The 13,597-nt window shown below is 52.8% G+C and overlaps 1 protein-coding gene across 1 annotated transcript; it reads right to left on the minus strand.

The window, feature by feature from the left end:
• Positions 1-7,240: 7,240 nt before the first annotated feature.
• On the minus strand, positions 7,241-11,522 carry LOC116435408 (somatotropin-like). The gene is made up of 5 exons (XM_032091733.1): positions 11,416-11,522; positions 10,354-10,517; positions 9,594-9,710; positions 9,086-9,247; positions 7,241-7,494 (listed from the first exon to the last, which is right to left on the minus strand). The coding sequence occupies exons 1-5, from the start codon at positions 11,423-11,425 to the stop codon at positions 7,294-7,296; spliced, it is 654 nt and encodes a 217-aa protein (XP_031947624.1). The 5' UTR covers positions 11,426-11,522; the 3' UTR covers positions 7,241-7,293.
• Between the last annotated feature and the right edge of the window lie 2,075 nt (positions 11,523-13,597).

Below are 13,597 nucleotides of genomic sequence, written 5' to 3' on the forward strand. Positions count from 1 at the left end.
CTCTGTAGGTGCTCCTGAGCTCGGAGATGTGGACTATTCACCACCTCTGCAGCCTCCCGAGCTGCTTACGGGACCGACGCAGACTCTCCATCATGCCGTGGCTGCAGGTTGTCCGTCTCTACGGTCCCCTATTCCCCGCAGGTTGACGGACGCAGGTTATCCGTCTCTACGGTCCCTTTTTCTGTCCCTGTTCGGGCGCCAGAATGTCACGATAGAGGGAAAACCCAGACGCTCAATATGAGTGATCAACAGGAATTCGATTTATTGATTGTACCAAAGCTCCTTATATACTATCAATAATAGGCTCATGCATATTCGTAAAAGACACATTCTAAGTGGTTCACGTTGTCTAAGCCGATCTCTAACCCCTCTTTTAGTCCCCCTTCTGTGGTCAGCAGTTCTCCTTTTTCTCTGGCCTTCTAACCACAGATGTCCATTGTTTTGCTGCCAAAACCTATCCTTGCTAACTCTGCAGATAAACCTATAGCTCAGCAATAAGACTCAATGGTGGTTCAGTTATTGAGCAAGATACATGTGATATTCTGCAACTTCAGTTGTTACACATAATGTGTGGTGCAGTGTTCTGTGAGACCTTGCTCAGCTAACTGCAAGGGTCTATGTGCCCGTTCTCACGTAGCCAGCTCCTCAGATCAGTAAGCTGCAAAGAATCTATATGCCCTTTCTCACGTAACCAATCCTTCACATCTGGTGCCAGAAGCAGGACTCCCGTTTGAACTGGCAAGGATTAAACCCCTGGGATGGAGCTGGTGGATTAAACCCCACTGAGAATGAAAACCCCACTGAATGAAAATTCTCTTTGTTCATCCTGTGGTTGCTGATGTATTTGTAAAAGTAGTTTCTCGTCTCTCACTGAGCTGTTCAGCCTGAAGAAAAGGAGGCTCAGGGGGGACCTTGTGGCTCTCCATCACTCCCTGACAGGAGGAGGCAGCCAGGGAGGGTCAGGCTCTGCTCCCAGGGAACAAGGGACAGGAGGAGAAGAAATGACCTCGAGTTGTGCCAGGGAGGTTTAGGCTGGGCATTAGGAAGAATTTCTTCACAGAGGGGAGTATTAAACGTTGGAACAGACTGCCCAGGTGGTGGAGCCACTGTCTGAGGGGGTGCTTGAGACAAAGCTGGACGTGGCACTCAGTGCTCTGGGCTGGGTGACAAAGTGGGGATTGGTCACAGGTTGGACTCGGTGATCTGGGAGGGCTTTTCTGACCTCAGTGACTCTGTGATTCTGTTACCATGACTGGAGCCTGCCCTGCCCCGACTGCTCAGTCCTCTGCCAGGCCCACACCACCCTCACAGGGAGGGATTCCTTCCCAATGTCCCCTCTAATCCTGCTCTTTGTCAGTGGGAAGCCATTGCTGTCACGTCGCGCGCTAGCCCAAAGAAAGCCCGGAGGTCTGGCCACGGACCGACTGCCCTACGGCAGGCGCACGCGCACACAAAGAGCAGGCAGACGGGGGTGCGCTCCTCACCCGAGGGAGCTTCCCCTTGAGCCGATGTGAGCGCACGCAGGCAGAGGAGAAGAAGTCTAGAGAGAGGGGACTCTGCGTGTAAGTGCCACGCAGCAGGCTTATCGAAGTGAAGATATGCGGATAGCGTGCTGAGCATCTGAGGGTGTCCAGGGATTTTATAGGGGGGATAGGAAAGGCAGGGATAAGGGGTACAGCCAGTGGGATAAGGGATAGGAGGCGGGGTTGAGGCTGAGGAAACCAATGGGATTAACACATGGGAGGGACTTAGAGGAGGAACCAATGGGGTGTCGAGTACCACAGAAGCTTCTAGAACTTATACATATTAAATTAAGGGACATGAATATATGACACTGAACCGTGCCATAAATCAAATCCCTCCCGATGGGAGAGAATTTTCTAGAAGTCCTTGCAAGGAGTTTCAAAGAATAAACTGAGACTTTTCCTGGAGTTTCAATGCTGCCAGAGAGTTGTTTATTAAGTCTTACCAGAGGAACAGAGCCACTAGCCTGACCCAGGTACAGTATAGAGCACAGAAAGCAGGACAGAAGTCTAATTACCAAGATTTACACAGCCTTTTAAAGACGATTTCACCAATAGTTACTAAAAACATATATTATTTTCACTTTCCTACCAATTATTCAGTAACACAGGCAGGAACTGCGGAATTCTCTATCCAGTCATTTCAAACTACTTTTACTACAGAACATGGAATAGCAGAAGAAGGAGAAGAAGGTTTAGAGAGCAACAACAATCCTCCATTTTGATCTTTTTTACTCTTATCTATTTACTACAAAGAGAAGCCCAAAACCTCTAAATTTTTCACCCTGTGACAATCTTACATAGTAGTCTATCACCTAATTCACACCACTGTATTTTCTAGTTCTTGTTTAATCGTTGGTAATTTTTTCCAAGGTTGGAGATTAAAAGAATGTTGTTCAGGGGTCTAAGAACCCTTAAAAACAGGCAGAGAAATATTCTTGGCACTCTGGGTTCCTACAAATATACATGGGATTATACATAAAATAGGGAGGGGAGAACATTAACCAACCATACAAAAGTATGTAATTAAGCGAACTGGGGGATTGTGGATTCTCAACGTAACTTCAGAGTGAGTTGCTGAACCTCAGGGCCTGACCACCACAGCTTGTTATCAGTGTAGTCCTCAGCAGTCAGGGTGGTTGCAGTCACTTACACTGCCACATCTCCCCTTTTTTTTTTTTTGTTTTTAACAGTGACTGGGTTGCTGCTGAAGTAAGAAAGTTCTTAAAGCAGCTCAAAACAAAGATAATCAGAAAGAAAACCAACACAAACCACATGATGGATTTAATAATAGAAGCCCCCCACCCTGATAACCCAAAGTTTGAAAATAAACTCTCCGTCCATCCTCCGGTCTCCTGCTGGATTTTGCTGATGTGGTTCTGCATTTCTTGAATCGTCGCGTGGATACTCTTGCTTTTAGATGATAAGTTAAAACAACAGAATCCATCAAAGTCCTTGCAGCCATGTCCATGTGCTAGCAGCAGGAAGTCAGTTGCTGCCCTAATTTGCAGGGTGGCATGCCTGGTGGTCTCCTCTTCTTCCAGTAGCTCGCTCAGGGCTTTGGAGGTTAGGTTGGCCTGCTTAACTGCCCAACACTCCAGGTGGGAAAGATCCCTGAGGGCTTTAGTGACGGCTATCCACGGGATGAGCAGGGAAGCCATTGCCCTCTTCCAGTGTGGCCAATTGGTGATGTCATCATCACAATTTGGGTCCAATTGCTTGATTTCTCTCTTTTGACGTGCCAATCCGGTTTTGTTTTGCCAGGAAAGGAGCTGGCTTTTATTTGGAGTAAACAGTGTAAGCTGGCCAAGTGTGCAAGGTCCCCCCAAAAGACAGGATGGAATGCCGGCCCAGGCTCTGTTACCACACAGGAGAAAAAATCCTGGTTTTGGGTGCCAGGAAGATGATAGTGACTTAACTGCTGTTTTATCGCACCACTCAAGTGCTGTGTATACTTTACTCTTTGCCTTTATGATGTTTAGGCAATCGTATGACGTCCCTACAAGTAATTTATAATCCCAATTAATACAAATTTCGGCTTTAGCGGATCACAACAAGTCCAGTTCTTGGGGTTCCTCTTTGGCATCCTGTAGGGCGCCAAACCATTTGTCCGAATTTTTCCCTGGGCTAGAAAATGGCATTTCATGCTCTTTCAGGGGTACCCCTACCAGGCATGTCGACAGCAGGTTGTCTAGACTTCCCATGGAGAGGCACAAGTGATCCTGGCCGATGGTCACTTGCACCGCCACACATTCCCCCCATCCCTTGTCCGAAGTCCTCTCCAGCTCTCCTGGAGCCCCTTTAGACACTGGAAAGGGCTCTGAGGTCTGCCTGGAGCTTCCCCTCTCCAGGTGAGCCCCCCCAGCTCTCCCAGCCTGGCTCCATGGCAGAGGGGCTCCAGCCCTCGGAGCATCTCTGTGGCCTCCTCTGGACTCCCCAGCAGCTCCACACCCTTCCTGTGCTGGGCCCCAGGGCTGGAGGCAGCTCTGCAGGTGGGGTCTCACCTGAGCAGGGCAGAGGGGCGGAATCCCCCTGTCACCCTCTGGTCCTGCTGCTGGGGATGGTGATAATTTCGTATTTTGATGCATTTATAAGAATATAGAAATAGCGTTTCCACCGGAGAGCTTGCCCTAGCGGGGATTTACTTCCACAGAGGCCCTGGTTGCTCTCTCCCCTTGTGAAACACCACATCTTCCCACTTGGAGTTCTCCAAGTTCTGTGTCCAGACACTGGATTTTGCTTTACCTTTGCCTTTGTGGTTCAAGCTCAGCCAGTGCCAGGTGATTTCTCCTGTAGCAAATCACCCCTTTCCTCTCTTTTTTGTTAAACAGGCCACACTTCTCTCATTCCAGGAGGGATCTCACACCATTCCTGGGGCTCATCCCTGAGCTCTCCCAGTTTTCAGTTGTCTTTTTTTTTCCAAAGAGAGGTCAAAATACCTTGGCAGGAGTTTGTTAGGAAATAAGACACCCACTCTCCCTTCATGATGTGGTGCACATGGTGCCCCTTCCCATTGCTTGAGCTGCCTCTGATGTTCATTCATTACCAGATTACAAAATCTTATTTCAGTTAATGGAAAACGTGTTTGAAAGTAGAAGGAACATTTGTTTTACGTAATGTTAATGCCCCAGCTACCTGGGCTTCAACACCTCGGGTTCACGAGGCTCTTGTGGCTCGACACATTTATTACAAGACTTATTTGTTTCTCCTTAGAGAAATACTTTTTCTGTGCCTGTGCAAACGAGTCCCACAGCTACTCCTGCTGGTGAGACACCTTCTACCTTCAGCTTTCTCAGAGCAGCTCTGGGCTTTACGTGGGCTCCTGCAGGGAGGGCTTGTTCCTTTTGTTTTTCTGGAAGTGCTGCACACATCTGATACTCTGTCAAAATAATACTGCAGCTCTGCTGGTTCCAGATTTAGCTGACCTCAATAAGTTGACAGGAAAACACCTCCTTTCCAAAACCAGCATTTATTTTGGGGCTTAATTTTAGTAGTATTTTGGTTTATTGCCCTTTTCTGTTGCTGTTATGTATTTGGAGGAGAAGCAGACGTTGGAGGTGACGCACGTGGTGTCTCACGACATTAAACTTTCATCCCTAATAAAACACTGCAAAACTTTGGGAAACGATGAAGACAGAGCTGCTCCAATTCAGTGGCATCATTACAACTGAGATCAAACAAAACATCAAACTGTTCCAAGGACAATTCGTTGGCCTGGAAGAGAAATCAAGGGTAATTTTCTCTCTCTACAATGTATTTCAGCTTCATCTCTATGCACATATTTTTGTCATATATAAGGGGCAGCTTCCCCGGAATTTACCACTGGAATGTTTCTGCTTTGGACAGACTGACTGACATCACGAGGCAATGAGCCAGAAGGACACCCAGCCACTCTCATCCCGAGCAAGTCCTTCCAAATCCCTGTCTGTTCCCCTTTCCATCGGAGAGCGAGCGCCGAATTCCCTCCCACGCTCTGCCACAGTCACAAGGGAAGTGAGCAGGCAGGGAGCTGAGGGATGGCTGCTGCAGGAGTCAGTCAGGTCAGCTCTCTGTGCCTTTGGAAGGGGCTGGAGAGCAGGGGCTGCATGAGGGGGAGTGGAGAGACAGCAAACCAGCAGAAATTTCATCTTAACTGATAAAAAAATCTGATGGGTGTTGGTTGTGTCACACCCCAAAATGCTCCAGTTTTGCTGCTGCTCTCCAGGAAGGGCCACTTGTGCCCATGGGCAGCAGGTGACTCAGTGTCACCACAGGGAACGGGGTGGGGGGGGGGTCACAGGGCTGGGCAGACACTGCTCCAGGCAAACTGCAGGAGGAGTCAGAACCACGGAATATCCTGAGCTGGGAGGGACCCCCGGGATCAGCCAGTCCCAGCCTGGCCCTGCACAGACACCCCAACAACCCCACCCTGGGCATCCCTGGCAGCGCTGTCCCAGCGCTCCTGCAGCTCTGGCAGCCTCGGGGCCGGCACCATTCCCTGGGGAGCCTGGGCAGTGCCCAGGGCTGGCTCACGGCAGGACCAGCTCCAGAGAAGCCAAGGCCACCCTGGACTTGGCTCCTTCCAAGCAGACAAGAAAATGCAACCCCTCCATTTTGTGGGACAGATGGAAGCACCTCAGGGTCTCAGTAAATGACACTGCGAGAGCAAGCAGTGATGGAGCTGAGCTCTGGGACTGAGCTACAACAACTGAGGGGATTTGGGGATGCCTCTCTGTGCCCTCATTTCAGCTCCTTTAATAACAAAACAGGACCCTGCCAGGCCAGGGCTTCCCTTGCTGTCAGCTTTTCCCCCCTTGCCATGAGGTTTGTGTTGAGAAGTGCCTGTACCTGCTCAGGCGAGCAGGCTCTGGGCACAAAACTGCCCAGGGAAGCTGTGGTGTTCCTAAACTCAGTGACAGGAAAATCCTCTGCTCAAGGCTGGCTCGTGCCAAGGCTGGCCCCAGCACCCACCTCGTGAGCACCACCAACCAAGAAAGACCATCTTGGACTCAGCTCCTTCCAAATTCACCTCCCAGCTCCAGATCCACCCTCCTCAGACCCCAAATCCCCTTTCCCAGCCCCAAATCTGCCACCCAGTCCCAAATCTACCCCAAAATCCCTCCCAAGCCACAAATTCACTCCCTTCAGTCCCAACTCTGCCCCAGCCTTAAATCCAAGCCATAATTCATCCTTCCAGCCCCAAATCTGCTTTCCAGCCCCAAATCCATTCCCAAATCCCCCCCAGCCGCAAATCCACCCTCACAGCCCCAAACCCTCATCCTCCAGTTCCAAATCCACCACCCAGTCCCAAATCTACCCCCAAATCCCCCCCAAAGCTGCAAATCCACTCCCCTCAGCCCCAATTGTGCCCCCCCCATCCACCCCATAGCCCCAACTCTATCCCCAAATCCAACCTCCCAGCCCCAAATCCTCATCCCCCGGGCCCAAATCCTCTGCCCAGCCCCTAATCCACCCCAAATTCCTCACAGCTTCAAATTCAATCAAATTCTCAGACCCAAATCCCCCCTCCCCAGCCCCAAATACACCTCCCAGCCCCAAACCCTCACCCTCCAGCCCCAAATCCCCCTCCCCGTGCCCCGAATCCTCATCCCCCGGTCCCAAATCCTCAGCCCCCAGCCTCAAATCCACCCCCAGCCCCAAATCCCCCCATACCCTGGCGGCACCTCACTCCTCCCACCCCCTCGAACATCCCGTCTCCCCCAAAAGCCAGACTCGTGTGGGCAGTAGCGGGTTTTATTCTCCAGTTTCCTCTCGCCGGAGCGGGGCGGGCTCAGAGGGCGCAGTTCCCCTCCCCGTAGCGCCGGCACCTCATCACCTTCAGGTAGGTCTCCACCTTGTGCAGGTCCTTTTTGAAGCACGCCAGCAGCCCGTAGTTCTTGAGCAGCGCGTCCTCGCCGCGCAGGTGGAGCTCGAATTTCTCGTAGGTGGGTCTGAGCACCTGCGCGCCCCGCGGGCCCTGCTCCTCCAGCTCCTGCGGGACAACGAGGACATTCCGTGAGAGGCGGGCCCGGGCAGGGGCAGCTCCCAGGGATAAACCTCCCGCCGAGCTCTGGGAGAGGTCAGGGGGATTCCCCGCCGCTCTTGAATGGGATTTCAGGGGTGGTTTTGGAGGCACAGGTGGAGGGGGTGCCGCGGGTGATGCTGCGCTGGGTGTGCCAGGGACACACGCGGGGCTGCGGGGAGGGAGGAGTGTCCGGGGGGGATTAGAATAAAGGCAAGATCGCAGGGTGTCTGTGCAGCCCCTCCAGCCAAGGAGATGGGCAAGTGCACAAATAATTCTCTCTTCCCCGACTTTCCCAAAGCTCTGAGCCAGCCCCACATCTCCATCTGGAGAACTTGAATCAGCCTCTTGCCCTGCTGTGCTCAGCAACAGAATGGTTTTGGTGGAGTAAAAAGTGTCATAAATGGGTGAAATAGGAAGATCTGTGTCGTTTCTGCGTGTGGCTTCCCAGTGCCCAAGCACACATGGAATGGAGAGCAAAATCTGCAGTGGTCCTGACTCCTTTGGTGCTTTCTCCAGCACAGAAGGTCTGTGTTTGCTCACAGGGCCTCACTTGCAGGGTTACTGAACTGCTAGGTGATGATACAAATACTGTCCAGGCTCATTTCTCACAGTTCAGCTTCAGGGTGATGCTGGCAGATAAACTTACAGAATAAGCATAACTGAAGGGTGTCCTGGCAGATAATGGGCAACTTAATTTAAAACAACAAACGCAAAATTAAGAAGACCTTAAAAGGGCTTATAGAGGAGAGGGAGAGTGACTTTTTACATGGGCAGATTGTGGCAAGACAAGGGGGAATGGTTTTAAACTAAAGAAGGGGAGATTCAGGTTAAGCCTCAGGAAGAAATTCCCCCCTGTGAGGGTGGGGAGGCCCTGGCACAGGGTGCCCAGAGCAGCTGTGGCTGCCCCTGGATCCCTGGCAGTGTCCCAGGCCAGGCTGGATGGGGCTTGGAGCAGCCTGGGACAGTGGGAGGTGTCCCTGCCCATGGCAGGGGTGGCACTGGGTGGGCTTTAAGGTCCCTTCCCACCCAATCCATTCTGGGATTCTCTGACAAGATCTTCCTTAGAGAGATCGCCCTCCAGCCCTCAGCTCCCTGGGTGTTGTATTAATGGAAGGGGGAAACATCAGAGCAAGTCCTTCCCTGCACAAAAATGTTTGTAAAATGTTGTGAGGTTGCAAACCTTGCAAAATTTGCCCTGTTTCAAAGTACTTTGCCTGGAGATGAAACAAATATTGAGCTGCTGCTTGTCTGGTGGATTCCAGCAACTGGGAATTCTTTGGTGCTGGGTTTGGAAAGATTTTGGATTGGTAAGGTTGTGATTCCTGGTGGGTTCTGCTCCCTGAGGGGCTGTGGCAGTGCTGGTGACACCTGTCCTGTGTCCTGCCCTCCCCAGTGATGGGACCTGTGCACTGGGGGGTCATGATCTTGTTATCTAAAGGGAAGCCAGGTCCAAAGGATGCCCTGTGGAAGGCAGGGAGATTTCTCATGGTCTGTGGATCCCTGAGGGTGCCCCGTGCCTGGGAGATCTCTGTTATTCCACAGTCATGCTGGGACTTACCCTCATCAGAGCTTGGATCCCTTCTTCCAGGTCCTTTAGCTTTTCATACACCCTGTCTGAGGTGCCAAAAACCAGGTTGTTTGTGAACACCTTGCTCAGGTACTGCACCGGGGTCAGCCAGGACTGGATGAGAACCAGGGAAAACCGGAGAAGCTCCATGTCCTGAAATTGAGGCAGGAAGGGGTCAAAGGTGAGTAGGTGTGGTGTTTGGTCAAGTGTCCTGCTCCTTCTGGAGCAGCCCGGAGTGACCCAGAGGGGGACACTGCTCCTGCAGCTTCGGTTTGCAGGCTGAGGGCACCCCCAGCCCCATGTCCTGTGCAGACAGCAGTGTTCCCATCCTGCAGCTGGAAATATGATCTGTGGCATAGCCCAGAGGAGTCTGCAGGGCTTAAATAGCAAAGAAGAGAGAGGAGGGCAGAAACACTGAAGGTCTCACAGGTGGAAGCCCTCTGATCCTGCAGTAGGGACTCTTCAAACAGGACTGTGCCTGCCCCAGGTCAGAACTCACCGATTTCTGCTGGGCATCCTCCTTCCCTGTGGGAGCAGGGATGGTTTCCGAGTAGCAATAGGCTACCTGGGAGTTTTTGTTGGTGTGCCTTTGGTCCTCTGGGATGTAGCTGCGTTCCTGTGGAGACATCCCAGATACACTCAGGTCTGCTGCCCATGGACTGGAGAAGAGCACAGAGAATTCCCAAGCTGAATTCCTGCACCATTCCTCTTAGCAAGGAATAAATGGGAGACAGGAGGTGCCTCTGGCCAGGGTGGAGAGCTGGGAAACAGGAGTTTGTGTGTTGGCACAACAGCTGCCCTGAAGGTCTCCCTCTGCCCAGGGCAAGGTGCTGGGCACAGAACACACCTGGGACAGGCTCTCCCAAGAAGGAGATGATCCCCAGGGACAGCCCGTGCCAAAGGGACAGCCCGTGCCAGCTCCTGGGCAGCAGCAGACACTTGGTGGCTTTAAGCTCTCAGACCCTCCCAGGGACAGAGGTGACCAACACAGGGAAGTCCTGCAAAATATCTGTGCCACCTCCCAGCTGCTCCTGTGCAGGGTCTGGACGCAGGTGGGAATGGCCCCAAGGAGGAGTCAGAGGGGGGACAGAGAGGTGACAGTGTCCAGGCTGCTGGGACACAACCTGCCCTATCCTGTTAAGATTCTTTCTCCTCCCTGAGAGGTGGCAAAGACACCAACAGCTGGGAATTCTCTGGGATTCCACAGTCCTGGAGCCATCAGGCAAACAGAGGAGGTGGCCTGAGGCCACAGCACTCACAAACTCCTTGTAGGTCTCGGCAGCCAGGAGGTGAAGGTGCTGAGCCCTCAGCACAGCGTTGGCAAACAGGCTGGAGAGGGGCATGGCCGGGAAGGTGGCAGCTGGCTGTGGCCACTGCAGGCCCAGGGTGATCACGGCAATGGCCAGAGGAGAGAGCCAGGACCCTGCAAAGTGGAGAGGAAGGTGTTGGGAGTCCCTGGGGACTGTTCTGAGGACAAGGTGGCACCTGGGGATTCATTCCCAGCCTGTTCTGCCCATGCTGGATCCATGCTCACCTTCCCTGGTGCCCTGTTGGACACTATGGGTGAGCTCCGCCCTCCCCAAAATCGAGGGAGACCCTTTCACTGGACCTGCCCTCGGGGCTGGGGCTGCTCCCAGTGTGACCAGCAACGTCTTCCTGGCTGGAATTGTGGTTGCTCTGTGAAAACCAAGGGGTGTCCCTGTGGTTTTCCCTGACACATTCATGTTTTCCCCTAGGCCTTGTCCCTGCCCTCTCTGGGACAAGAGCTGGTGGCATCACCTGTCCTGTGACCAGCTGCTTTTGATCCCTGGGCCACACCTTTAGGATTTGGGGATCTTGGTCAAGCCTCAAGGTTTTCAGCCCGTGACATCCAACACAGGTGCCTCCTGCGCTCACACAGACCACAAAGCTCATCTCAAACAAAGAGCCTTAGAAGGGGGAATGCCCCGGAGCCTGTAGGACTTGGACATAAGCGTTAGACATCATCCTCATCCCTGTCTGAAGCTTGGAATATGAGTTTTAATATCCCTGCCAATATTTATAATAATACAATTATTTGTAATAATAACTATTATAACTGGGGCTTGATCTTCAAGCTCTTCACACTCTCCTTACCCACTTTAGGTTAAAGATTAATTCATGGATTAAAGTCACACTGGAGGGAAATGTTTTCTTTTTCATGGATTTAGAAGTTGCCATATTTTAATTTAGGGATGGCAAGGAGTGTGTGCAGCCCACCACAGAACCAGCCCGTCATCATCATCTCCTGTCACCCTACACACCCAGCACTGGGAATCCCTTAAAACGGAAATAAAAAATACCTGGAGCCATTTCTGCTGGTGAGTTGCTCAGGTGTGGCTTGGTTGTGAATGTTTCCTCCTTTCACCTGGTGAAGGAAACTGTGGAGCCCCCCTTATATAGCAGGGGGTCTGTTTAAAATGGATCTGTTTAAAATGGATCTGTGTGTCCATGCTCACAACAACAGCTCTGCACTTTCCCCCTGCATAAATGCACAAGTGCTCACGGCGGTGCTACCTCATCACAGGCACTTTCACAGATGTGCAGCTTGGGGAGCTTTGTTTGCCTCGGGCTGAGACCAGTGCTCCGTGATTTCGCCATATTCTCCTGTTTATTGCAATTAAAAGTTTCCTCATCACGGCAAGACCCATCCCAGATCAGATCATGGTGGAATTGGTTGTGTCCTCCTGATGTTGCTGCCTGGCTCTTCAGCCTTGGCCCGCAGTTCACGGGGCTGACCGGCCAGCTCGGGACATTTCTGGCTCAAAGCAAGTGGCAAGTGGCACCAGGAGAGGTTTGGGTTGGATATTAAGGAGAAGTTCTTCCTGAAAGGGTGTCCAGCCCTGGCACAGCTGCCCAGGGCAGTGGTGGAGTCCCCATCCCTGAAGGGATTTAAAAGCTGTGTGGATGTGGCACGTGGGGACATGGGGCAGTGGTGGCCTCGGCAGTGCTGGGAATGGTTGGACTGATGATCTCAGAAACCTTTTCTAACCTAAAGGATTCCATAATTCTGTGATGTTTTACTCTCTGTTGTTCATGGGGATAGAGCTGGCTGGATGTTGTCAGATGAATCCCCTTTCTGCCAAGGAATTGCTTCCAATTTCTCCCAAAATGTCAGAAGTTCAGCAAACACTTTAGGGGAGCTGGTTTGTCACAGGTGTGACAAGGAGCTCCTGCCCTGGGGCTGGTTTGGATTCCAACCTGCCCAGTGCAAATCCAGAGCTCAGGGAGCTTTCTCTGATCCTCAGCTCGACAAGGCTGTGGGAAAACCTGGTCACGAGCATCTTCCTGCTGCTGCCTGAGATGCAAACGTGAAATACCATGGGATTAAGGAGGGGGATGGTGTGGAAAGGAGATAGGAAGGATGGGGAAGAGGACATGGGGAAGAGAATCAGAGAATCACGGAGTGGTTTGGGTTGGAAAGGACCTTAAAGCCCACCCAGTGCCACCCCTGCCATGGGCAGGGACACCTCCCACTGTCCCAGGCTGCTCCCAGCCCCGGCCAAGCTGACCTTGGATGAGAGAGGACACAGCCCATCCATCCCTGCTTTTGAGAAAAACAAGACAGAACCTGGGATGGGCGGCTCTAGGGAGTACTTAAAGGACTTTTGCTCCCCATAAAGCCCCCCCTCCCCCCGCCACTGCTTTGGCCTTTGTCTGGTGTTCAGGGACTGTCCCGTGTCGGGAGGTCATTTGGCTCCCCCAGGCCCCGCGTTTGCTGTGTGTGGCTCCGGTTTCCAAGCAGCAGCATCACCCCCGGAACGGCTGGAGCTGCTGGAGCCGAGGGTGGAGAGCTGCTCCATAAACATGAGGGAGAGCGGGGCTGTTCCGAGAAGCCCCCGGGTGTTGCTGCTGGAGACGCGGTGGTGTCACAGGGAAATGTCAGTGCCGGCAGCAGAGGGAACAGCGGGTCCTGCCGCTATCAGGTGTCCCGTCACCCCGGAGCGGCAACATCTGGGCGTGTTTTTGTGTTTTCTACTCCAGGTCGTGTTTAGATCTGCCAGCACTGGTGAGGGACGAGCCGAGCCGCAGCTCGCAGCCCAGCCCTGGGTGGCGGTGCTGTGTCACCGCAGCTCCTGCGTGTCCTGCGCAGCTCCGGCGGTGACAGCGGTGCTAAATCCACATAATTTGTGCCGCAGCCAGCACGGAGGGGCCGGGCTGATCCGGGCCGGGCTCCCCGAGGCTGGGTTTGTCCCCGGCGCTGTCTGGGCAGTCAGTGAGGCAGAAGCGGCGCGGGCAGCGCGTGATGAGCGCCGGGCGGGCACAGCCGCGGGCACAGCCGCGGTTGCATAAGCGGCTCTCAAACCTCAGCCGGGCCATCTTCTGGCTCTCCAATTCCTGCATTTCCAACCCAGAGCATCCCATCTAAAGCAGCGTCACACGCCGTGATTTCCGCATTCCTTGGAAGAGGAAAAAAAACTTCAGTTCTCTTCAGGATGGTCCCGTGTCCACCCACCTTTCCCTTGCATTTAAACAAGAGAAACA

This window comes from Corvus moneduloides, chromosome 26 (genome assembly GCF_009650955.1).
Source record: "Corvus moneduloides isolate bCorMon1 chromosome 26, bCorMon1.pri, whole genome shotgun sequence".
Lineage (NCBI taxonomy): Eukaryota > Metazoa > Chordata > Aves > Passeriformes > Corvidae > Corvus > Corvus moneduloides.

Coding starts and splice junctions, on each gene's coding strand:
- LOC116435408 (XM_032091733.1), bottom strand. Junction 9,711..10,353: donor CCGAGACCTACAAGGAGTTT/GTGAGTGCTGTG, acceptor ATGTCTCCACAG/GAACGCAGCTACATCCCAGA. Junction 7,495..9,085: donor GGATCCAAGCTCTGATGAGG/GTAAGTCCCAGC, acceptor GTTGTCCCGCAG/GAGCTGGAGGAGCAGGGCCC.